The sequence below is a fragment of the Pelophylax lessonae genome (genome assembly GCF_965119305.1).
Source record: "Pelophylax lessonae genome assembly, chromosome: 2".
Classification (NCBI taxonomy): domain Eukaryota; kingdom Metazoa; phylum Chordata; class Amphibia; order Anura; family Ranidae; genus Pelophylax; species Pelophylax lessonae.
This window is the reverse complement of record NC_138769.1, coordinates 454,828,445-454,854,908: the sequence shown is the minus strand read 5'-3', so window position 1 is coordinate 454,854,908 and position 26,464 is coordinate 454,828,445. Positions and strand designations below refer to the sequence as shown.

At 43.8% G+C, this 26,464-nt stretch overlaps 1 protein-coding gene across 3 annotated transcripts in view; it reads right to left on the bottom strand.

The window, feature by feature from the left end:
- The window catches only part of TMEM131 (transmembrane protein 131), a 483,390-nt gene extending 458,319 nt beyond the window's left edge, over positions 1 to 25,071 (bottom strand). For all 3 annotated transcript variants that reach the window (XM_082245264.1, XM_082245263.1, XM_082245262.1), the window contains exon 1: positions 24,671 to 25,071. In XM_082245264.1, coding sequence (XP_082101390.1) covers positions 24,671 to 24,800 — 130 coding nt within the window. In that variant the 5' untranslated portion in view covers positions 24,801 to 25,071. The remainder of the gene's footprint in view (positions 1 to 24,670) is intronic.
- Between the last annotated feature and the right edge of the window lie 1,393 nt (positions 25,072 to 26,464).

The following is a 26,464-nucleotide window of genomic DNA, read 5'->3' as shown; positions in this document are numbered from 1 at the left end:
AGGAGCATCCAACGGCCTGGTATTTCAGCCTGTCAGATTTTGCAAGGCTGCTAGCGGGGGGGCTGGATGCTGCACCTGTGCCTCCCAGGTGCCTCAAAATGCTATAATTTGATGCACAATGGCCAAAGTACTAGCTTGCATAAAGTCTTATGCTTGGTTATAAAAACGTCTGAGACAAAAAAAAAAAAAACACCTTCTCTACTCCATTAAGCAGAAGTTTATGAAAACTTAAATCACAACTCTAGCCAACATTTACTTTTATAGTATCGGGGAAGGATTAGAGCCTTTTAACGTTGTGTATCTTTATTTGGTAGATTTTAGGGATGCACCGAAATGAAAATTTTGGGCCGAAACCGAAAATGCAGGATGCCCTTGGCCGAAAACCGAAACCGAAAATGACTTTTTCCCCAAAAAAAATTTAAAATAGATAGAACAGGGGCATACACCAAAAACAGGCAGCGACGTACACCTGTCGCTGCCACCCTGTCACAGTATATGTACTGTGATGGGTTGGCAAGAGGTTAATTTAATTACCAATGGTATTTGTATTATGCAGCATGAGGGGGTTAATGTATTGTCACTGATGGTCACTCATCTATTAGTGAGCGACCAGTGGCAATTAACCCATTTGTGCTGCATTAGTGCAACCAGTGTCAGTGCAACCAGTGTTAATTAACACTGATACTGGTCGCACTAATGCAGCACAAAGGGTTTAATTACCTGCCACTGGTCGGTCACTAATACATCAGTGACAATACATTAACCCCTCATACTTCATAATACAAATATCATTGGTAAGCTGAAATAAGGTGCAACAAATGCAGCTTGCATAAACCAATTTGTGACACTAGCAGCGCTAAAAAATATTTTTTAGCGCTGCTAGTGTCACAAATTAGTTTATGCAAGCTGCATTTGTTGCACCTTATTTCAGTTTTCCCCTTGTATAGCAGCAGCTTTCACCTTCACGGTTTTTATTCAATTGTTCTTATAGTGTATTTTAGCGCTGGGTGAGTAAGCGATTTTACACGTATTAGTGTTTTGAACTCTTGCTCCTTTGATCTACATCATTGGTAAGCTGCCTCAGCTCCCCCCCCCCCATCCCCCCTCTGGCTCAGCGTCCCTCCTCGGGTGTCCTTCATTCAAAAGTCCCGCCTCTGGCCGGCGGCACCGCCTCCCGGTGATGTCACTACTACGATCTGTGTTGAATGAAGTGACATACCGGGCGGGAGGGCGGGGCGAGCGGCCGCTATAGATATAACTATGTGATCCATCCATGTCAGCTCAGCGCGACTATGTGTGAATGAGAGCAGAACTGACCTGACCCCGGGCGGGGGGCGGGGCGAGCGGCCGCTATTAGCTGTAACTATGTGAGCGCTTCACCTCCCTGTCAGCGGAGATACATGCCTGACAGTGAAGTGAAGCTCTCACATAGTTACAGCTAATAGCGGCCGCTCCCCCCGCCCGGTGTCAGGTCACTTCTCATTCACATATAGTCGCGCTGAGCTGACAGGAAGGATCACATAGTTCTATCTATAGCGGCCGCTCGCCCCACCCCCCCACCTGGTATGTCCATTCATTAATGCAGAGATCATAGTAGGGACGCCATTGAGAGGCGGACGGCCGGCCAGAGGCGGGACTTTTAAAACCTGCCCTGCGCTCTCCTCCTTCCCCACGGCGGCCATTATTTTCGGCACTGTTAACCCATTAACGGCCGAAATGAGATAGGCTCATTTTCGGCCGATAATTTCAGTGGCCGAAATTTCGGTGCATCCCTAGTAGATTTCTCATAACGTCTTGTCTATTGGACAGTGTCACAGGAAATTAAAGGGTGACACTGTCCAAGGCTGTATTCGTTTCATTTTTTTATTTCCTAAACCCAGCCAGTAAGTCTGTAGTTTTTTTATAATACATGCTCTTTTTCAGATGAATTGGTTTTCAGACACCATTTAACCCTGACCGGGGAACTTACAACCCAAAAGTGCTGTTCACTATAAATTGTGAGCTGGAGTTTGGCTTCAATGTTGATGTATTTAAATGTGTTCATACATTTAACACTTCCTTCCCTCCCAGACTGACAATGCTGCTGTCCATAGGTGCCCCCCGTTCTCCTTCATCCAGAGTGTAGGTACTCAAATACAGGTGTGTTATTGGCCAGATCATCAGGTGAAAACAGGAGGGGAACAAAAAAAAAAAATAGTTTGGTTGTACATCTCCTATGGGTCACAGGAGTGCAGTTCATTTTGCACTCCTGTGACCCCTTTTCAGTAGAGAGCAGGCTGAAGTCCGCTCTGCTGACGTCACAGAAGTTGACTAAGGCACCGCGTCATCACGACCCCGAAGTCGGGTCCGCCAGATCCCTGTGCCGACACCCGGCTCAGCTTCTCAACGAGCTGCTGAGTCTGAGCCAGCCGCTCCCCGCCCCTCCACAGCTCAGCGCTCCAGTGAGTGGAGGAGGGGGGCAGAGCAGAGAGCTGCTGACTGACAGTCCCCAATTGTGAAAGAGAGTGCCACACTCTTATAACCCTTACTGTAAAATACCCCTTACGTAGCCTAAGGTTGAATCGCTTCTCCTCTAATCGCATTGTATGGCCTCGTGTCCTCTTACACTCCTTACGACTGAATAGATTTTTTTCTATGCAGAGATCACTGTTAAGGTATTTGTAAATCGCTATCATGTCACCTCTCAGGCGTCTCCTCTCTAGGGAGAATAAATCCAGTTGTTGTAAACGCTCCTCATAATTTAGGTCCTCCAATTCCCCTAATTAGCTTAGTTGCCCTTCTTTGGACTCTTTCCAGTTCCAGCACATCCTTTCCGAGGATTGGAGACCAGAACTGGACATAATACTCCAGATGTGGTCGGACCAGAGTTTTATAAAGTGGTAGGATTATAGTTTTATCTCTGGAATATATCCCCTTCCTAATGCATTCTACGGTTCTGCCGGCTTTGGCAGCTGCAGCTTGACATTGCATGCTATTGCTTAGCCTTTCTACCAAGAAAGGTTCACCCCCTTCACGTATTTTGTGTTTATGTTTTTTTCCCCCCCAAGTGCAATACATTACACTTATCCACATTAAAATGTTGGAAGGAAAGAACCTTGCTGAGGGACAAGAGCGAAACTCGATCTTCTAGCCGGACTGAATGACTTTGTTGATCCACTTGTCTTGTACCAGGGAAAGCCACGGGTCCAGAAACCAGCAAAGACAGCCCCCCACCCCCCGATACGGGTGAGAGCACACCTTCATGCTGAAGGAGCCTTGTCTGGAGAAGCCCACTCTCAGCTTGCCAGACCAGGCTCGTTTGGATCCTCCAGAGGAGGCCCTGAAGGGCTTCGAGCCCTCGTCATTCGACCCAGAGTGACGAAAAAACTTCTCATGAGCCGAGGAGGGCCCACATCTATGACAAGGTTCCTTGCCCTTAGTAGCCTGCAGAAGAAAGATAGATACTCTTCCCATGCGAGACCTTTTAGGTCATCCAGGGTAGCTCCTAACAGATAATCTCCTTAAAAAAGGGAAAAATCAGTCAGGGCCTTTTTAGAAGTCTGGTCCACAGACCCCCCCCCCCCCCCTTCACAATGTTAAAACAGCATGTCCTGGATTGTTACATAGCCGTTTTTGTTCACTCACAGCTGTTTAAAAAAAAAAAAAAGCTTCCGGCAAAATTTTTATTAACATTGTTAAGGCTGCAAGATAATTATAAACACAATGTTTTACAATGTATCATTTTGTTTTCTTTTAGGGCTCTTTCACACGGTCCGCTCCGTAGGCGGATCCGTGTTGCTCAGCGGGGATCGATCCACGATCCCCGCTGAGCCGGGCGGGTGACAGCTCCGTCTCCGCTTCTCCGCTGACACCCGCTGCCCCATAGAGCTGCATGGAGGATCCGATCAGATCCGCCTAAAAAACCTGACAGGAGGATCAGATCGCCCGTGTGAAAGAGCCCTTAGGTCAAAACCTCTGTCTTAGGCCCTGTTCACACCTGAGTGTATTTCAGCTCGTAAAAAGCTAATCTCTGCATTCTCAAAATGCCCAACAAGCAAAATCACATTAATTTCAATGGCCCCTGAGACAGGCGGTCCGTTTTCATTCGATCTCCCCATAGAAGAGAACGGGGTTTCCGACAGGTCCAGGCGGAACGCCCGTGTGAAAGGACTCTAAGTTTAGGAGGTTGCAGAAGAGGCTGTATTACACTCCGGAAACACAGCTGTGGCAGGCTCAGTGCAATCAGTCTGCTACAGCCTCTTCTGCAACCCCTGGACCTGACAAGCATTTAACAGCAGAGTTGGACTTTTAGGCTAGCCACATAAAAATCTAATTTTGCAGCAATGTTTTTTGTTCTCAGTTTTTCAGTAGCGGAGCGTTTTCGGTTGACCTGCTACACATGCATTTACAGTTTAGTTTAGTTTGTTTTTTCAGATAAATCTACATATGATGATTTTAGTTATATTAAAATGATAGTTTTAATTAAAACCTCAACATAATTATTGATTTTTTCATGCTGTAGAAGACTGAATTAAAAGAGGTGTCAACCCTTACATATACCAACTGAAGTGACTAGCCTCCGGTGATACACAGAGAAAACAAGTTGTACATGTTTATCTGCAACAATCTCTTCTCTACAGTCCTTTAAAGTTCAGAGTTTACACAGCATATCTCCTTCCAGAAGAGAGGGGGCAGGGAATTTTTGTCACACACTATGCAACATAGAAAAGGGAGCAGAGTGGAATCGGAGACCATAGTGGAGAGAAAAGGACACACCTATCCCTCTACACAGTTTCATAGGGAAACATGCACAACTGAGACGGTCAATTGCCTACTGTGTGGTTGGGGTGGGTGCTGAGATGTCGCCTTGGATTGCTTGATATCAGACTATCAGCAGTGACTTATGCAGATAATAGAGGAATGACAGAGCAGACAGATAAAAATCACACTAGGTGCTTATGTATTCATTTTTCTTTTCAGGTGTTTACAACCACTTTTTAAATTTTTTCTCCATTTGGGATAGAATAGGGGGTCATTTTTATTCCCAGTGATATTGGTGACCAGAGCAATTAATTAGAGTGAATATCCCTAACGGACACAAACCACATTAACAGAAAAAAATTAAAAAAAAAAAACTGACAGTTATACAAACACACACACTCTTGTTTCAACATAAATCTTTCATAAATTCTACCAAGAATCAGACAAAAAAAAGTTTACCAAGCAGTCAAGCTTACATTTTGATTCAGCTTTTAGTTTTCAAACAATTCTCACACACTGCTTTTTATAGAGAAGACTGAAGTGAACCTCAAAATATTCCTACCATCTACCACACACTTTCACAATGAAATCACTCTACCCAGTTGTTTTGTTAAAGATTTTTTGAAGGATCACATGATTATCAGCAAACAGATACTAAAATGTGGAGCTCAGTGATCAGCTTTAGCTCATGCAGCCCTGAATGGAAAAGTTTTTCTTAGCAGCAAAATCAATACATATACACAGTTTCTAACCAATTGATTACAGGAGAAGTACATGGAACATTAGAAATCTGCTCCACATATTTAGTGATAAGATTTGGACACAGCAGCTAGAATGTGAATAAAATTATGCAGTACCTACTAGAAAGAGAAAAGAAACCAATCATAATTTAAAAGTGATCATTTTCACTTTCAGTGCCGGTTCACACTATAGCGAGGTCAGACATCGCATGCGATTCACACCGCACTGCAAATCACATGCGATGTCTGTGCGATGCAAATTCAGCCATACAGATTGTATGGCTGATACGCATGACATTCAGACCAAAGTCGTGCAGGACCCTTTTTTTGGTCTGCACCAGAATCGGATCGCATGGTTGTTCACACCTATGCAATCCGATCCAATTCCTGTCCGAATTGACAGTTCGCACTGCAATATGCAAACTAATCTGGACTTAGACTAAGCTCCGACTTAGGGGGCGACCTGTGAAGTTGAGTGCAGCGTGACTTTGGCGCGACTTGCACAGACTTCATAAAATGAATGTCTATGCAAGTCGCCTCCAGGTCGCCCCGAAGTAGTACAGGACCCTTTTTCTAAGTCAGAGTGACTTGTGTCGCTCCTATACTACACAATGGGAGCGTGACGGACCGCGACTTGTCAGGCTGACAAGTCGCGGTCCAAGTCGGATCAGTGTGAACCGACACTAAGACTCAGGGTGGGCTGGGGGTTGCCTGACTTGTTTAGATACTACCAGGCTCATCTCACACAAACTGTCAGTAGTATATTCTCGATATGCCAAACCAGACTGGGTGTACATAGAGAGAATGGCGACTCCAGGCTTTATGCTAGACTACCTTTTGTGGTGCCATACAAAAACGTAGACCTCCCATATTCGCACCTACTCTCTCCCACTCGGTGCAGCTGTGGGATAAGTTCCACTCCAACAGTACCTTAGTATCCCCTTTCAACCAGTTCGCTCATTTGTATAATAACCCGGATTTCCCTCCAGGGCAAGATGTTGTGGCATTTAAGTGGTGGCTTGACAAGACAGAGACTTTACAGAATTGGACAGTTTATTACCCATAAAGGACCTTTTACACTCCATCATTGTGAGGAAGTCCTTGAAATGCCTCAGTCAGGGCGTTTTTTTTTTAATCTCACATTTTCCCTTTGGCCACTTAAGCTGGATCACTATCAAGTGACCCCAAATGAAAAATGGGTGTACGCAGGATGCAGATCAGCAGGGAGAAGGGGGGGTATCTCCCTTATTTACAGGCTTCTACTGGGCTCCCTTCCTAAATTCTCTTACATGATAGACTGGGATACTGATCCGGGCGAGGATAGAGACACTGAATCATGGCACACTTGTTTCCTAAAGTCATAAGGGCATAATGAATATTGCCCTTATATGCCATTTTTGGTGGGAATACCCTAGGATCCGTAGCTTTTGGAACGATATTTTTGCTCTGATCCATAGAAAAACAGGACAGTCAGTGCCTGTGACTCCACATATAGCACTCCTAATGTCCATGTACCTGGTCTACCTAAATGCTTAAAATGTCTGATTTTTTTTATCTTGTTAGGGGCTAAGATGACTATTGCTGAATCATGAAGAAAACAATCCACTGTATCCCTGCCAGCTCATTGGGACCCACAAACCGAATATCACCAAAGACTTCCTGCACCAACATCAGCTGGAAGCATGTATTGCTCCCGTAATAGGGAGATATTTCTGTGCTGTGGTTTTTAATAATATATGTCTTGCATATGAGGGATGTGTTATATGTGCCATTATACATCCCCCTGTATGTCTAAATATTTTAATACATTTAATAAATGTTTCAAATTTTAACGTATTGGTTCTCTGGTCTTCCTTCTCCCAAACTAGCCTAGAAACCCCTACTTTATCTCTAAATAGTTGTGGTTCTGGCTAATTATTATATAAGGGCCAATTGAAGTGATCAAGAATAGGGAAAAACTTTCAAGAAATAGCAATCTTTTTTGTTTGGAAGAATATGTGGGGGATGAGCAGCACTAGGAGTATCTATGCAGAGACTAGACCACACTGCTTTATCCAATGAGTCCATAGTAGCTAGGATGTGGCAAAAAGGTGAAAAGCAACTTCATGAAATTCTGCCTGTGAAAAATCTTCTACAGCCTTCTGTACAAAGTCAGCAATCCCCTTGCTTTCTGCAAATGGCAGAAACACCAGGCAGCTCTGGTTGTAGTGTCTGAAGGACGTGGAAAGACAGAAGAGTGTTTACAGTTAGTATCTTCTGATTCCAGAAGTGGCAATAGCCTTTGGAATGAACCAGGCATAGTGGCAGAAAATTCTGATTTAGGCTCCATGTACACAGGACGTTAGAAAAAACGTCCTGCAAAGCCATTTCTGACGCCGGGAAAAAGCAGCTTTTAAACGTGCTTTCAGTAGCTTTTTCCATTTGCGTTTTTGCACGTTTGGCCACGTTGCTTTTAGCAGCGTTTCTCTGCCTCCATTCAAAATCAATGGTTCCCTATGGGAGCCTATTGATTTGAATGGAAGTCACACCGCAAGTCGGATCCGACTTGCGGTGCGACCTGCATTGTGAGAATCTTGAGGGGGAACTCCATGCCAAAAATGGGAAAAAAACTGCGTCGGGGTCCCCCCCAAGTTCCAAACCAGGCCCTTATCCGAGCATGCAGCCCGGCAGGCCAGGAAAGGGGAGGGGGACGAGCGAGCGGCCCCACCCCCCCTGGACCACACCAGGCCACATGCCCTCAACATGGGGGGGGGTGTTGGTGCTTTGGGGCAGGGGGAGCTCTGCACCCCCCACCTCAAAGAACCTTGCCCCCATGTTGATGAGGACAAGGGCCTCATCCCCACAACCCTGGCCGGTGGTTGTGGGGGTCTGCGGGCAGGGGGCTCATCGGAATCTGGAAGCCCCCTTTAACAAGGGGGCCCCCCAGATCCCGGACCCCCTCCCTGTGTGAATGGGTATGGGGTACACTGTACCCCTACTCATTCACCACATAAAAGGCAGTGTATGGAAATAACGACCGGAGACGTTTTGGAAAGTTTATTAAAAATATTCATCCGGCTCTTGTCTTCTCCTCTCCGGGGTCTTCTGCTCTTTGGCTGTCGGCTCTTCTTCCTCCGGTCCTCCTCCGACTACGTCTCCGGTAATTATGCCGGTCTCCGGTCTCTGCAGCTTATTATATAGCCATTAGGGGCGTGGCCCGATGAAGTCATCGGGAGGCCCCGCCCCCTCGTGCCTCGTCCCCCTCCCCTTTCCTGGCCTGCATGCTCGGATAAGGGTCTGGTATGGATTTTGGGGGGGGGGACCCCACGCCGTTTTTTTTCGGCGTGGGGCTACCCTCAAATTCCATACCGGACCCGAAGGGCCTGGTTTGGAACCTGGGGGGGGGGACCCCCACGCAGTTTTTTTCCCCATTTTTGGCGTGGAGTTCCCCCTCAAGATTCTCACAGTGCAGGTCGAGCCGCAAGTCGAATAGGGAACCATTGATTTTGAATGGAAGAAAAAAAACGTATAACGTGGCTGAACGTAGGTTCATCACGTTCAGTCAGGTTTAGTCACGTTCGGCCGCGTTTCTAACGCCAGGAAACACATGTTCGAACGCAAATAATTGCGTTCTAAAAAAAAGTCCCTGAACGCAACTGCCTGCAAATGACTATGTATACATGGACAGATAAGATAACATGGAGTTGCGTTCAGGGGCTTCTGAAAAAAAACGCCCAACTGCTCCTAAACGGCCATTTCCAGCGTCCTGTGTACATGGACCCTTAGTCACACATACCATGTTGCAGGTCTGTGAAGGAGCTCAATTTAGGGGCTGGAATATAAGTCCGTGTAAGAGCTTACTTCAGAAAGTGGCAACTGCTACCAACATGAAAAGAATTTAAATTTAACTCAGGGCATGAGGTAGAACCCCCATGGTTTGTCCCATGTGTTCCAGCATGGGCCTGTTCAAACTAAACCCAGTTTACACGCATATTGTTAGACAGGAAAATTTGGATTATTAGCAGCCTGGTCGGTATATTAAGCTTGGAATTTCTTTGGTTTTTATGTTGTACGATTGTTCAATTTCAAGACTGGATATGCAAAAAAATAATAAAAATGTTCATCTGACACAACCAACCAAAAAAAGGCAGTTTGAGTTTGAATTTTTTTTCTGTGGTTACACTGATTTGTGTGGGGGAAAAATTAGGTCACATACAGCAGAATAGGATATGAAGCTTGTACTGAATTCAAAAGCATAGCAACACAGCTAAAAGGTTGACCCACAAGATGCAGTTCAAAAAATTCAAAACAGTACGTACACCAAACCGCTTCACTAATACCAGTGAAATGCAAGCAATAAACGCAGGTATTCCGTCTAAGAAGGTTATTTTTACCATCATTCCTATACACAGGAAGAGGTTAGTGGCGAGGTCATGATGGTTTGATAAAACTAGCTGCTTTGGAATAAAATGGGTAGTTCCATTTAATAATACACTGATAAAATCGAAACCATCAGGTTTGGTTTATACCATGATGATGAAACCCCACTGGCTGCTTCACTTTTGCTCCATTCTGACTTGCAGATTACTGAATTCAAGACTGTTTATTCTCTGATAACCATCTTTCTTAGGCTTCAAAATAAATGGCATGAAAATACATGTAACACATATACTGTACTTCTTTCTTTCATGCTGGTGGACAAAGGCGCGGCACCAAACTGTCCAGGTGTCCCTATGTCTGAAACTGTAACCCCCAACAACAATACTGTAGTGCGTGGCCAGCCATCACACATATGCTCATTTTTACAGTGAGAAAACATGGCAAAGAGGCTTTTTTTTTTTTTTTTAGAGGTTTTTGAAGTGCCATTAACAGTGAATGGCACCTCAAGCATGACACATTTCCAGATTGCAGTGCACTTCGGCAGTGTACTGTATATTTTATATAATCTTCTCAGATTTGTCAAATTGCATGCTTTCAAATATTCAAGGATTGCAAAAACAAAACCACTTAGGCCCTTTTCACACTTGTGCGACTTGTCATGCGATTTGGGACTGCAAAATCGCATGATAAGTCATTCTCCATTATTTCCAATGAGTACCATTCATATCTCTGCAACTTGGAAGTCGCACCGACTTCAAAGTAGTTCCTGCACTACTTTGGCACGATTTTGAAGCGTTTTAAGGCCAAAGACATTCAAGTACAGTCAAACTCGCATCAAAATTGCGGCAACAAAGTCACGGCAAAAAATATAGCTGTAAACCCAATGCTTATGGACTAATGCGCAGGTACACCATTCATCTTTCGCAGGATACAGCATATAAGCATACAATAGTATACACGGTCCGTGTAGTTTTCCAATGAGCTTTGAAGATGTTATAGAAGTTAACATACAGCAACACAAGCTCTAGTTACACGAGTTCTTGGAAAGCAGTGTTTATAGCTCACATGAAGACTGGGCATATCATTCACAGTCACATTGGAAGGGGAAAAGTCCACATCACACCAAGACACTCGACAAGCATAGTAGCAATTTAGAAGGCCTTATCTTGCTAAACATTTTATGATCAAACCCTAGCACTGTATTAAAGGTTTCAGGCTTGCAATGTAAATGTACATTTGTGACTGAATGCTTAGTATGTGTACATTCTAAATAGATATATAAAAAAGTTATCCTTAAGAGTCTTTAACCTTTTCTTCATAAATCATTCCATAAAGTATAACTAAAGGCAATTTTTCTTCTTTTTAAAGCGGTAGTATCCCGCTTTTTTTCACTTTTAACTACAGGTAAGCCTATAATAAGGCTTACCTGTAGGCACAATTAATATCTCCTTCATTCGCTATTGTCACACAATGGGCGGGCTCAGGCGCAGAATTCTGCCCCGGCCGCCACAGTAAAATAGTTTAAAGTTCCTCGGGTGGCCCGGTACCGTTTGATCCACGGATCGGTACCGGTCCGCGGCCCAGGGGTTGGGGAACACTGATCTATGGAATCCCTGGGATAGGTAGTGAGCAGAGGGTGATACGCCTAGAAACAAAAAGGATGATAGAAGCGGTATTCCTCCCATTCTTTAACACTAAAGAAAATATATGCAGTATACTACACCATGTCCCCATTACAAGAAAGGTCTAAAACTCATCCTAAGGCCTTTGCCAAGAAATCTAAAACGGTGTCCATAAATCCTAAATAGAACAGCTGAGAAGGGCAGGATACCTCTGCGATATAAATCTCAGTTCTGCCCAGGTAAACCTTTAAGCTGGTCAAACACCTTGCATTCTGTTTGTAGTGCATTCTACAATATACAACATCTACCATATATGTACAAAAGCCCACCTGATCGCATGCAAATAAAATCAATTGTCTTAGGTAAGGCTTCCACTACATAGGTTTGGGGGAAAAAAGGGGAGGGGGGGTAGGTTCATTTAAGGGACGTTGTGTAATCAGAATGTCCAGTTTAAAAGGCCAAACTCTATGTTAAGTATACAAACTGACCTGTACCCAAAGTATTTTATTTTTGCTGTAGTCAGGCCTGATGCACAGCACCCTGCCAACCCCTCCCACTAGCCATGATCTGCCTGCATTGCAGAGTAAAGCACAGAGACCCAGCGATGAGGTCACCAAGTTTAAAATACAGTATGTACTGAAAATAGAAAAAAGTTTTATTTCAAAGTTTTAATGAGGGAGGAAAGGAAGAACCAGGGAATGCACAATATAGGCAGATTAAACTTCAGCTTTAAAGAAAACACCATTTGTGTACTTTAGATGAAATACAAGTGAATTACTATTAAAATTCCTGACACTAAGGGCTCTTTCACACGGTCCGCCTCCGTAGGCGGATCCGTGCTGCTCAGCGGGGATCGATCCGCGATCCCCGCTGAGCCGGCGGATGACCGCTCCGTCACCGCTTGCAGTGCGGAGAGAGAGGGGTCAGAGCCCCCGCTGCTCTCTATGGGGAATCGGATGAGAGCGGACCGCCTGTCCGCTCTCATCCGATCCGATCCCCAGGACGGATGGAAAATAGGGTTTCCATCCTTCCGGATTTCACGGACAGGATCGGATGCGGATGGCAGCGGACATGTCACCGCTGACATTTCGCTGCTTCATAGGGCTGAATGGGGCATCCGATCAGATCTGCCTAAAAAACTGACAGGCGGATCTGATCGGACCGCCCGTGTGAAAGAGCCCTTAAGTTAAAAGTATTGGACTGACAATACAAGCCCTTAGAAAACTGCAATTATCTGGCTAGCAAAACATGTAAGGTTTATAGAAAAACTAAGCTCCAAATGCATGTTATGCATACCTTTCTCTGACATTACAGTTAGGAGTTACCAATTGCCTGAGACTAGGGTCTCACCAGAAGTTTACACACCTAAGAGGTTCAGATTATTAGGTGTGTTGAAAGTGATACTAAACACACACACACGGTTTAATTTACATGGTTCCTTCTTTTTCTGTTTGTGTAGGATGGCACTGACAATTATTTTATTATAAATAAAAAAAAAAAAACACAAGTTTTTCCTAATCAATATACAGTTCTCACATGGCCCAGCTCTCTCCCAGCCTGTTTGCAGGGAAACATAATCAGGATGAGCTTCTAGTCCTCTTCTACTGGTCACATGTAAAAAAAAAAGAAGAAGAAGAAAAAAAAAGCCTTTGGAATACATAAGGAGTAAAAAATAATTATGATCAATAATCTGTTTTATCTTGTTATTGAAATAAAATATCTGAAATAAAATCTTTAATTATTTTTGTGGAAATAATATGGTGTGGGTGGATTTCTGCCAGTCACAGTGTGCGTCACACCCCTCCAGCCTGTGTCTTAGAAGAGGGAGATGAAGCCTCCACTAATCTACAAGTAATATCATACCCCATTGTGTTTTGCTGGTTAGTGGGAATGGAGGGGGGAGTGAGTGGGCTGTCATTTACCACTGTGTATACGTCCACGTGTGTCTCTATAGGGACATGGGCTGCTCAGATGCGATGGGGAGCAAATGCTCAGCATAGAAACTCACTGAAAACTGAGCATGTGCAAAGTTGCTACCACAAATGCAAAATCCTTTAGCTGAATTGGGACATGGACAGAAGGTGGAGATGTTGATCCTGCTGCTCTTTCAGTTTTTTGCAGAACACAGATAACAAACCTCAGTGACCGTGTATGAACAGCATGTAATACAACATTTGTTTGTTTTTTTATGATGTGGGTTTAGTGACACTTTAACCATTTGCCGACTGCCACAAGTACATATACTGCGGCGGTCAGTCCCGTGCAGGCAAAATGACGTATGGGCACGTCACTCACCTGCGAGCCAATAGGGTGCGAGCGCGCTGCCGGAGGAGCGCTCCCGCTCAAGGGCATCCCCGCGCGAGTGACCGGCGGTTCCGATGTCCGCCGGTCACTTGCGATCTCCCGCTGGAGAGGGAGAAAGGCAGTCGGCTGATATAAACAAAGCTTATCCTGCTATGTAGGTGCTATGTAGGATCATATGTCTCTGTGGTTACATCAAAAGCCACACCCCTTTACAGTTAGAAGCACGCCCCTAGGGACACACACAACCCCTTGCTCTCTAAGTTAACCCCTTCCCTGCCAGTGTCATTTTACAGTAACAGTGCATATGTATAGCACTGATCACTGTAGTGATGTCACTGGTCCCCCCAAAAGTGTCAGTCAAGGGTCCGATCTGTCTGCCGCAAAGTTGCAGTCCCGCGCAAAAAAAAAAAAAAAAAAAAAAAAAAAAAAAAAAAAAATCGCATATCACCGCCATTACTAGTTAAAAAAATAATAAAAATGACAAAATATATCCCTTAGTTAGTAAACGCAATAACTTTTGCGCAAACCAATCAAAAATGCTTATTGCGATTTTTTTTCACCAAAAATATGTAGCGGAAAGCAAATTGGCCTAAAATGTTAAAAACATTTTGATTTTTAAATTTTTTTGGGGGGGAATATAAAAAAAAAAAAAAAGTGAAAAATAGTTATTTTTTCAAAATTGTCGCTCTTTTTTTGTTTATAGCGCAAAAAGTAAAAATCGCACAGGTGATCAAATACCACCGAAAGAAAGCCCTGTTTGTGGGAAAAAAGGACATCAATTTCATTTTGGTACAGCATTGCAAGACCGTGCAATTGTCCGTTAAAGTCGCGCAGTGCCAAATCGCAAAATAGGCCCTGGTCTTTGAGCAGCCAAATCCTCCGGGGCTTAAGCGGTTAACCACTTTTGCTCTAGAACAACTGTTTTCATTTTTGCACACATGTAAAAGTCTTCATTTTTGGCTAAAACGTTATCCAAAACCCCCATAACATTATATAATTTCTGAAAGCGGAGGCCCTATAGGAAAAAAAAAAAAAAAAAAAGCGCAGTTGCAATGTAACGCGATATTTGCGCATTTATCTGACATTTTTATAGGAATAAAAATAAAACAAATTTAAAGGGTTACTAAAAATAAACCCAGATGCTGCATTCACTATATCTGGTCTCCTACAGTACACAGAACCTAGAAACGCAATCATTGTAGTAAATATAAACTGATAATTACCTTTTCTCATCAGGTGTATTTAGCAATTAGAGCAATCTTGTGACTTGTATTAGTGAGTGCTGGTAAATTGTAGGAGGAGTTTTCATTTCTCCCACAATTGTTATATGAGGCTTCAAGACCCTTAATTCTCTGTCTGAACATGTATGGACAGTGCTGATTGGCCCTGTGCTGATCACATGTACCCTCCAAAGAAAAAAAAATCATCCATCAAGATGTGACATCCCACCCACTGTGTTCTTTTTTAAAAACAGATTAGACAGTCTAAAGACAGATTTTACTATTGTGGGTTTAGTAACACTAAGTTCAGACACACAAACAATACCTAATTTTTTTGGTCAAATATAAAAGAAGGGGTTGCGTCAATTAAACCGATACCAAAAAATTTAATCCTATGTTGTATATAGCATAAATATGCAAAAAAAACAAATTAAACGTGTATCCCCCAGCTAAGTCCCAGTAGGACAATGCGTAAAATAAATTATAAAATATCATCAACAGTACATAATTTCATCAAAAGATTCTGAAAATCTGTAGAAATCTCTGTGCACAAGGGGCAAGGGCAAAACACAATATTAGATGTCTGATTTTCAGTCACTCAGACGGCACTGCAATAATAACGGGTATGATTATGTGATGGACATCACCACATGGGCTTAGGATTACTTCCAAAAATCAAATGTCAGAACACAGTTCATCGTGCCATCCAAAAATGCAAGCTACAGCTCGATAGTGCAAAGAAGAAGACAACATATCTGAACATGATGAAGAAACACACTGCCATCTTCCCTGGGCCAAAGTTCATTTAAAACCATCTGCTGTAAAGTGGAAAGCTGTTCTTTGGTCAGACAAATCAAAATTGAACATTTTTTGGCGACCATGGGCATTGCGTCCTCCCTCGGAGAGGAATCTTCAGTGCTCAAGTTTAAAAGCCTGCATCTCTGAGGGTATGGGGGTGCATTAGTGTGCATGGAATGGAAGCTTGCACATCTGGAAAGGCACGATCAATGCTGAAAGATATCCAGGTTTTAGAGCAGCATTTTCCCATCCAAAAAAAACATCTTTCAGGGACAACCTTGCATATTTCAACAGGACAATGCTAAACAGCATACTGCATCTATGACAACAGCATGGCTTCCAAATAGAGTCCGGGTGCTTAACTGGCCTGCCTGCAGTCCAGACCTCTCAACATTTGAAAATATTTGCTGCATCTTGAAACAAAAGAATTTGACAAAAACGACCCAGGACTGTGAGCAGCTGAAAGCCCATATGAGGATGAATGGGACAACATTCCTCCTCCAAAACTCCAGCAACTGGTCTTCTCAGTCCCCAGTACTACAGAGTATTGTTAACAGAAGAGGGGACGCTACTCTGAGTTAAACATGGCCCTGTCCCAACATTTATTTTTGAGACCTGTTGCTGCACTCTTAACCCCCCCGCCTCCTAAAAAAAAAATGGTACATTTCCTCAGTTTAAACATTTTATAGGTTTTCGATTATAAATAAAATATGGATTTATGAGATTTGCCAATCATTGCATTCTGTTTTTATTTACATTTTACAACAGCATCCCAACTTTTTTGCATTTGTAGTTGTATATTCTTGTAATACTACTGACCCAATTGAGATTTTTTTTTTTTTTTATATTTTAAGTGCATTTAAATCGTGCCTGGGGCGATTTTTAATAAGGAGTACAGTGAGCACTAGGCCAGTTTTTTCTCCTATGCCTGGTCCATGATGGTGTGACAGAGTAAGCTGAGGAATTTAACCCTTTGTGGGCTGAAGACCTCCTATAAAACTCCAGTCCATCTGTAGGAGGTGAGCAGAATATTTTTTATACACAGTTGTAGATTGGATTAAGAGCCGGTTCACACTGAGGCAATCCGCCTTCGAGGGGCGACCTGTGAAGTCGCAGTGCACGCTGTGCACTGCGACTTGCAGGGACTTATATTGGAAGTCTATGCAAGTCGCCCCAAAGTAGTACAGGATCCTTTTTCTAAGTCGGAGCGACTTCTGTCGCTCATATTAGAACGGGTCCTGTACTACTCAACGGCGAGCGACCGACCGTGACTTGTCAGGCTGACAAGTCACGCTAGTCTGAATGGGGTCTTACACTGTTGGACACACATCTGTTTGTTTGCACTTTTATGCTATACACAAACACACACAACATGAAATTAATGTATATATATTACATTTATTAGGAGTGATTTATCATAGCACTGCACTTTTTTGGATTATTTAAATGATATAGGTGGGAAAAACAAGAGAAGTGCTGGCTTGCTTTTAGAGAAAAGACAATTAAAGCGGTAGTATCCCACTTTTTGACACTTTTACCTACAGGTAAGCCTATAATAAGGCTTACCTGTAGGTACAAATAATATCTCCTAAACCGGCATGGTTTAGGAGATATTTACAGCGTGAGCGGCGCATGCGCTCTGAAGGTCCAGGGGAACCTTCAATTAGTTTGCCGGGAGCTTGCCGGAAAATCACTCCCGCGCGCATGCGCGAGAGTGACGTCATCGCGGCTCCGGCCAATCACCGCGTCGGAGCCGTCTCTTCCGGGCAATCACCGCGCCGGAGCCGCCGAACCCAGAAGAGACGGTGAGGGATCATGGCAGCGCCCGCAGCGATGTCCGGGGGTCCGTGTCGGGGCTTCGTTCAAAGGCTCATTATGCCTATATACTTGCAGGTTTTTTTTTTTTTAGGGTTTACAACCGCTTTAAATAAATGGACAAATTCATTTGTTTAAGATAACAAACATATCAAATCCTAAAGTTATGTGCATCCACGATCTTAAGAAAAAGGATGGTAACCGAAAATCTTGCGTTAAAGACTTTATTGTTCACCAGTTAGAATTAACCGTGCTTAGTTCCCTGTATTATGGGCCATACACACTAAGATTTTCTGAAGACTTTTTCCTTTAGATTTACCAAAACCATATAATAATATGAGGTCAAACCTAAACACTTTCAATTTGTATGCAATCAGGCAGGCCCTTGCACTACATAGAAAAGGTAAATCTGAAGGAAAAAGTCTTCAGAAAATCTTATAGTGTGTATGGCCCTTTATCCAGGGAGTGACAGTTCCAAAACTGCAAGTGATTAAATTATTAATTCTTCATGCACTGCAGAGGAGATCGAGGAACGGAAGATCCTCAATCTTCTCCCACTCTGCGTCCACACCACCTGCACTGTATACAGCTGCCTGAATCACTTTTACTTTGCCAGGAGACAGCTGAAGAAAGCAGGGACAAGCTGATGGCGGCTACTGCAACCATCAGCTTGTGCTTAATCCTTCACTCTCTGGGCGTAATATGTCCATAGAGCTCAACTAGTTCAAGAAGATCTATAGTCACAGCATAGACTTTCTTTGTAGAACATGGGAACAGCAATAGTAGAACAAATAGTTATTTGACAATGCAATGTAAGTTTACTTCAATAATCTCTCATGTTGTGAGTGCTGCCTGTCTGCTAGTCATATCTTTACACAACTTCCTGAATTCCCTGCATGCTTTGCAGCTTCTCCTCTGCTCATTTCTTTAGTTTACTTTTAATTTCTAGGAATTACAAAACTGACATCCTAAAACACCTCATTTGAGCACTGCTGTAGTTCAGAAGGCAGGAGCTGTGAAATGTGCACAGCAGTGTCTACTCACAGGGTATATATAGCGAATACGTAGCACTGTATTCAAGAAACATACAGTATCTGGAATTATTCACAATGTATGTTTCCAAACTTCAAGATTGTTTAGATTAAAAAGTCTAAAAAATAACTGAAATAAAATGTGGAAATAGGCATATAAATTTTATATTTTGACCACAGAATTGCTTTGAAGGCACCTGCCTACTTGCAGTAATCTTTAAAACTTTCCTTATACATAGCCCGAACCTTCTTTACTAATATTCATGCCCTATTGCAATCAGACACCAAAAGGGACCAGCAGTGGACCTACAGATTTTACTTTTAGCAATGCTACAATACATACAAAAAAAATTACAAGTACAAGCTTAGGGTTTCACACATGCAAGAAAAAAAAAAAAAAAAAAAAAAAAAAAAAACACCACAAAAATCAAGCTAAAACTGATATTACCTTTTTTACATATTTATTATTTTTATGATGTCTAATATAACAATATGTAATCAGATGTTTTTAGAATGGCACCTTGAGTGATACAAATGTGAACCTTGATATTGATAAGTACCATGTCAATAACTCAGCCACGTATGTTTAAGTTCCTTGTTGATAGTCTTTATAGTGTCATTATGCTAATATGGTATGTAATGCACCTTTGATAATACATATGGATTCTTTGTACTGTCTTTTTTACACCCTGAATAAAAGTTTGTAAACAAAAAAAAAAAAAAAAAAGAAATAAAGTCTCGCAGCCTGAAAGCGGATACCAACATAAACAGCAACTGGAGACCATGTTTCGGTTTCATAAGTTATTATCTTGGTAGTCAGCCTGTTTGGAAGCCATATGCTGCAATAGGCCAAAGAACAAGCTTAGGGTTACATGTACATGGGAAAAATGCACAAGCATGTGCAGGTAAATGCAGATGCAAAGACGCATCAGTGTTTACACAAATACTAGAGCATACAGCCAATCAAAACAGGTTATACACTAGGCATGTTTAAAGTGACTGTAAAGGCAGAAGTTTTTTTTATCTTAATGAATTCTATGCATTAGAACAGTGGTTCCCAAAGTGGGGGTCGCGGAGTGGGGAGCGGGGGGTCGCGAGATGATTTACAGAAACTTTTTTTTTATTATTTTTAATGCGAGTTAATGCGAGACACGGCAGGCAAAAACATTGTATTTTTTTTTTACTGGTCAATTTTGAGATTTTTGGATATTTGTCTTCAATAACATGCCTTCTTTCAGACTGTGGTGAAAAAAAAAGTCCGAAATACACATTTAGGTCTTTATTTTATTACACTTTGTCTGTTTGCGTCTGTAGATTTCGCGTAAATAGGAAATAGAAACCCTTTATTATAAAAAAAATAGGTGGCTCTTAACGTTTTTCTGGCATAGCGGTGCACGGCAAATATTTAATGCATTCAATGAAAATATTCAATGGTATTCAGTGCAAAACAAAAATGAAAAATACAATTAGCCAATAAAATAAACAAATTATTGTGGCATTAATTAGTCCATAAACAATATTTATTGTAAAGCCTAAACAAATTTGTTTAAAGAAAGAGGCCGCTCACTCTAACGTTAACCAGATAAATGTTAGCTTTTATGAAGCGCATATCCAAGTGTTTGTGCGGAGTGGAGCGCGCACTATATGACATGGATAGAGGCGCCGCTGCCATCACTCGCATTTTCCTATCAACAGTGGAAACAACTTAAAATACTTCATTTCTGGTCGGCAGCTTGTTCGTATTCTGTCTGTAAGCATTTCACAGTTATGGATGTATTTGTTTTTGTCCATAATTTGTTAATAAAATAGCCTGGCTTAGAGATTGTGTTCCTTTTTGTTTTAGCTCTGTCAGTATGTAACCAAATCGCAAATCTTACATACGAGGGGGAGGGGGGAGGGGTCGCGGGTCGTCAGCAATCTAATATTGGGGGTCGCGGTCTGAAAAGTTTGGGAACCCCTGCATTAGAATAAAAAAAAACCTTCTGGGTGCAGCAGCCCCCCTCATAATTACCTGAGCCTCATCTCTCCTCAGTGGTTTTGTAGGATAGTCTTGGCTGCCCGAGACTCTCCTCCTCATTTGCTGAGACAGCAGCTGAGCATCATTGGCTCCCGCTGCTGTCAAAGTCATTGAGCCAATGAGGAGAGAGAGAGAGAGGGGCACCATGTCTGAATGGACACAGGGAGCTGTGACTGAGCTCAGGTGCCCCCATAGCAAGCGGCTTGTTGTGGGGGCAACAAAAGAGAGACTTTACAATCACTTTAATGCCTATAAACTCCCGTGCACATGACACCTTAATCTGAACTTCAAGAGAATAAATATACACATGAAATGCATATACGAGAGCTGCTTTACCTGGTGAAAAAAAGGATTTGTATTTCTGTTCATTCAGTTCTGAGATCTACACAACTCTACTAAACACAGCACTGCCCTGTCTAGCAAAAGAGGACCTGAGCTTTCTCTGCTGCAGTTTTACTTTTGACTTACAGGTCCTCACACTGCACTTAGAGATAAACAGAACACCAACGAGGACATTTCTCTGCTTTCTCCTGCTATCAGCATGTTCCTTGCAATGCATAAAACCTGACTGATTCCCTGTGCTACTTATTCGTCCCTTCTAAGCTCTGCTTGCCAAGAGTAATACCAAGTCAAATGCCAAATGCTTGGCGTTTTGAATGCTTTTAAGTGCAGAGGAGGGGTTTGGGGTCTTACAGACCCCTCTATAAACAGTACCTGTCACTGCCTATTACTGTCACAAGGGATGTTTACATTCCTTGTGATAACAATAAAAGAATAAAAAAAATAAAAAAAAAAAACACACCACATATAACATTTTATTTTGAGCTCTTCATTTTCTGAAGTAGGGTTACAAGTTTTGCCTACAATTTAAAGTGGAACTTCACTCTTCTCAGTCAGCATTGGCATAGTAAATAGATAGGAAGATATAGTTACTGTTGTGCTCAAATGTTTGCATACCCTGGCAGAAAGCGTGAAATTCTGACATTGATATTAAAAATATGACTGATCATGAAAAAAAAAAAAAAAAACAACACACCTGTCTTTAAAGGTTAGGGATCATATGAAGCCATGTATTATCCCAGGTTTGGCTCCTTTTTAAATTATTAAACAAATCACCCAAAAGGCCCTGATCAAAAGTTTACATACCCTGGAATGTTTGGCCTTTGTACAGACACACAGGTTAAAATGGCAATTGGAAGGTTAAATTTCCCACATCTGCAGCTTTTTAACTTGCAATTAGTGTGTGTATAAATAGTCTACAAGTTGGTTAGCTCTCGCGTGAATTCACTGAGCAGGCTAGAAACAGCCATGGGGAGCAAAAAAGAACTATCAAAAGACCTGTATAACAAGGTAATAAAACTTTATAAAGATGGAAAAGGATATGAGAAAAAAAAAAAAAAGATATCCAAAGCCTTGAATATGCCAGTCAGTATTGTTCAATCACTTATTAAGAAGTGGAAAATTTGAGGATCTCGATACCAGATCAATGTCAGGTAGACCAAGAAAGACAGCCACAACTGCCATAAGAACTGTTCGGGAAACAAAGAAAAACCCACAGGTAACCTCAGGAGAAATACAGGCTGCTGTGGGAAAAGATGGTGTGGTTGTTACAAGAATCACAATATTACAATACTTGGGAAAAAAAAATGAGCTACATGGTCGAGTTGCCAGAAAGAAGTCTTTATCTGTATCTGTATTTACTGCACCAATGTCACAAAAAAGCCATGTTACAATATGCCCTACAACACCTTGGCATGCCTCACAGCTTCTGGCACACTAATCTGGAGTGATGAGATCAAATAGAGCTTTATGGCCACAATCATAAGTGCTAGGTTTAGAGAGGGGTCAACAAGGCCTATAGCAACAATACCAGCCCCACTGTGAAGCATGGTGGTGGCTCACTGATTGTTTTTGGTGTATGTGTGAGCTCTAAAAGGCACAGAAAATCTTTTAAATATTGATGGCAAGATGAAGCAGAATGCTATCAGAAAATATTGGCAGACAGTTTGAATTCTTCTGCACGAAAGCTGCGCAGGGGATGCTCTTGGACTTTCCATCAAGATAATGACCATAAGCACTATAGGCCAAGCTGACCCTCCAGTGGTTACAGCAGAAAAAGGTGATGGTTCTGGAGTGGCCACCACAGTCTCCTGACCTTAACCGGTTGCCGACCGACTATATACTGCGGCGGTCAGCCCCGGCCAGGCAGAGTGACGCATCGGTACGTCACTTGCCTGTCACTTCCTTGGGAGCCAAAAGCGGGCGGGCGGAGATTCACAATATTTACGTCAGTTAACAGGACTTTGCTTCATATTATGAGTGAAGTACACACTGCCTCTATCGTGCCCTCCCCCTTTCCCCTGGGCCCTAAGGAGATACCCGGCCCGTCCCCTTTCCCCTGGGCCCTAAGGAGATAGCCGGCCCGTCCCCTTTCCCCTGGGCCCTAAGGAGATAGCCGGCCCGCCCCATTTCACCTGGGTCCTAAGGAGCCGGCTGGCCGATCCCCTGTCCTAAGGAACTCGTTGGTCCGCTGGCCGATCCCCTGTCCTAAGGAACTCGTTGGTCCCCTGTCCTCGGTCCTAAGGAACTCGTTGGTCCCCTGTCCTCGGTCCTAAGGAACTCGTTGGTCCCCTGTCCTCGGTCCTAAGGAACTCGTTGGTCCCCTGTCCTCGGTCCTAAGGAACTCGTTGGTCCCCTGTCCTCGGTCCTAAGGAACTCGTTGGTCCCCTGTCCTCGGTCCTAAGGAACTCGTTGGTCCCCTGTCCTCGGTCCTAAGGAACTCGTTGGTCCCCTGTCCTCGGTCCTAAGGAACTCGTTGGTCCCCTGTCCTCGGTCCTAAGGAACTCGTTGGTCCCCTGTCCTCGGTCCTAAGGAACTCGTTGGTCCCCTGTCCTCGGTCCTAAGGAACTCGTTGGTCCCCTGTCCTCGGTCCTAAGGAACTCGTTGGTCCCCTGTCCTCGGTCCTAAGGAACTCGTTGGTCCCCTGTCCTCGGTCCTAAGGAACTCGTTGGTCCCCTGTCCTCGGTCCTAAGGAACTCGTTGGTCCCCTGTCCTCGGTCCTAAGGAACTCGTTGGTCCCCTGTCCTCGGTCCTAAGGAACTCGTTGGTCCCCTGTCCTCGGTCCTAAGGAACTCGTTGGTCCCCTGTCCTCGGTCCTAAGGAACTCGTTGGTCCCCTGTCCTCGGTCCTAAGGAACTCGTTGGTCCCCTGTCCTCGGTCCTAAGGAACTCGTTGGTCCCCTGTCCTCGGTCCTAAGGAACTCGTTGGTCCCCTGTCCTCGGTCCTAAGGAACTCGTTGGTCCCCTGTCCTCGGTCCTAAGGAACTCGTTGGTCCCCTGTCCTCGGTCCTAAGGAACTCGTTGGTCCCCTGTCCTCGGTCCTAAGGAACTCGTTGGTCCCCTGTCCTCGGTCCTAAGGAACTCGTTGGTCCCCTGTCCTCGGTCCTAAGGAACTCGTTGGTCCCCTGTCCTCGGTCCTAAGGAACTCGTTGGTCCCCTGTCCTCGGTCCTAAGGAACTCGTTGGTCCCCTGTCCTCGGTCCTAAGGAACTCGTTGGTCCCCTGTCCTCGGTCCTAAGGAACTCGTTGGTCCCCTGTCCTCGGTCCTAAGGAACTCGTTGGTCCCCTGTCCTCGGTCCTAAGGAACTCGTTGGTCCCCTGTCCTCGGTCCTAAGGAACTCGTTGGTCCCCTGTCCTCAGGAACTGGCTGGTCCCCTGTCCTAAGGAACTGGCTGGTCCCCTGTCCTCAGGAACTGGCTGGTCCCCTGTCCTCAGGAACTGGCTGGTCCCCTGTCCTCAGGAACTGGCTGGTCCCCTGTCCTAAGGAACTGGCTGGTCCCCTGTCCTCGGTCCTAAGGAACTGTCTGGTCCCCTGTCCTCGGTCCTAAGGAACTGGCTGGTCCCCTGTCCTCGGTCCTAAGGAACTGTCTGGTTGGCCCCAAGTACCCCCATGCCACTCCTTGTAGAGTGAGTGTAGTGTCCCCATGTACACCCATAGCCTAGGAGCAGAGCTCAGTTCTTACTCACCCTCGGTGTGGCTACGTGCGCTGTGCAGGGTGACCAGGGTCAGGAGGAGGCTGTAAATTCCAGAACAGGCGCTCCGGCGGGCACAGCATTGGCAGGGTTGGTGCTGCAGCAGGTTAGCTGTCCTGGCCATGGTAAAGTGTACAGACAGGTGAACTGCTCTCTCAGGAACACAGCATGTGAATGTACTCCGCCAGCCCGCCTCTGTTACCGCACTCCTTCAACTCAGCGTAGCTATCTTCTCAGTACCGTCTGTCCACAACTCCGGCAGCCCTTCACTCTCTTCCAACTGCTCTCACCTCAGACGGACTCCACCAGAGCAGTAGATATTTAGGGGCCAGAGCGTCTACCTGTGTTTTCATTTCCTCACACCAGTAACGCTGTAGCCGCAAACATCCGCTTCCTGTGACAGGCAGCGCCGCCTCTGCGTGCAGCGAGTCGTCCACAGCGACATCTGGCGGATAGCGCTGGACGCTGCACACATGTCAGTGAGTGAGTTGCTGCATATCTATGTGAACATTCATGGCTTGCACACATGTTCGGGGCACGCGCCGGATGACACATACAGGGCTTGTCAGGTGCACACAGTAAGAGCAATGGATACCATGGCAGCTCAAGCCAGAGTTGTTTTTGTTTTGTGGGGGAGGGTGCATGAAAAACGTTAAAGTATAACTACGGTAGAATAGAGTGGAGAGCTATTGGAGCACATGTCAGTTTCTTATTGATTTTTGTGCCACTTAGAGAGATTCACCCTCCTTATTTGTCCTGCTTACCATTAAAAGAAATCCCCAATTTTGGGTTGTCCCCAGAAAAGAGGAAATCTTCCAATGGGGACACTAGTTCTGGCGACCTGGGAGTCCCCAAGGATTTCCCTTAATTTGCAGAGGTTCCCTCTCACTTCCTGTTTGGCTTTGGGACAGGAAATGAAGGGAAATCTCCCTAATGGGACACAGATGGCAAAAATAAATCTTACAGGGGTTATATATAACCATTCCTTGCTCTATCCAAAATGAAATTAAAGTGTTGCCTATAATTCTACTTTTAAGGAGAATTATGGTCAAAACTTTAGTTTTCATTTTGGATAAAGTAAGGGAGGGTTATAACCCCTGTCAGAATTCTTTCCGCAATCTGTGTCCCATAGCCAAACAGGAAGTGAGAGAAAATCCCTGCAAATGAAAGAGGACATGCAGTTAACCACTTTACCACCTGAGGATTTTGCTGTCTTCCGTCCAGGCCACTTTTTGCGATTCGGCGCTGTGCGACTTCAACTGACAATTGCGCGGTCGTGCAACGCCGTACCCAAACGAAATTTATGTCCTTTTTTTCCCACAAACAGAGCTTTCTTTTGGTGGTATTTGATCACCTGTGCGATTTCTACTTTTTACGCTATAAACAAAAAAAGAGCATTTATTTTGAAAAAATAACAATATTTTTAACATTTTTTTTATATGAAATTCCCCCCAAAAAAGATGTAAAAACCAATTTTTTAAAAAATTTTTGGCCAATTTGTTTTCTGCTACCTATGTTTGGTAAAAAAATCGCAATAAGCGTATTTTGATTGGTTTGCGCAAAAGTTATTGCGTTTACTAACAAAGGGAAAGATTTATGTCATTTTTGGTGTTTTTTTTTTTTAACGCGTAATGGCGGCGATCTGCGATTTGTTTTGCGGGACTGCGACATTGCGGCGGACAGATCGGACCCTTGACTGACATTTTTGACACTTTTGGGGGTACCAGTGACATTACTGCAGTAATCAGTGCTATATATATGCACTGTTACTGTAAAAATGACACTGGC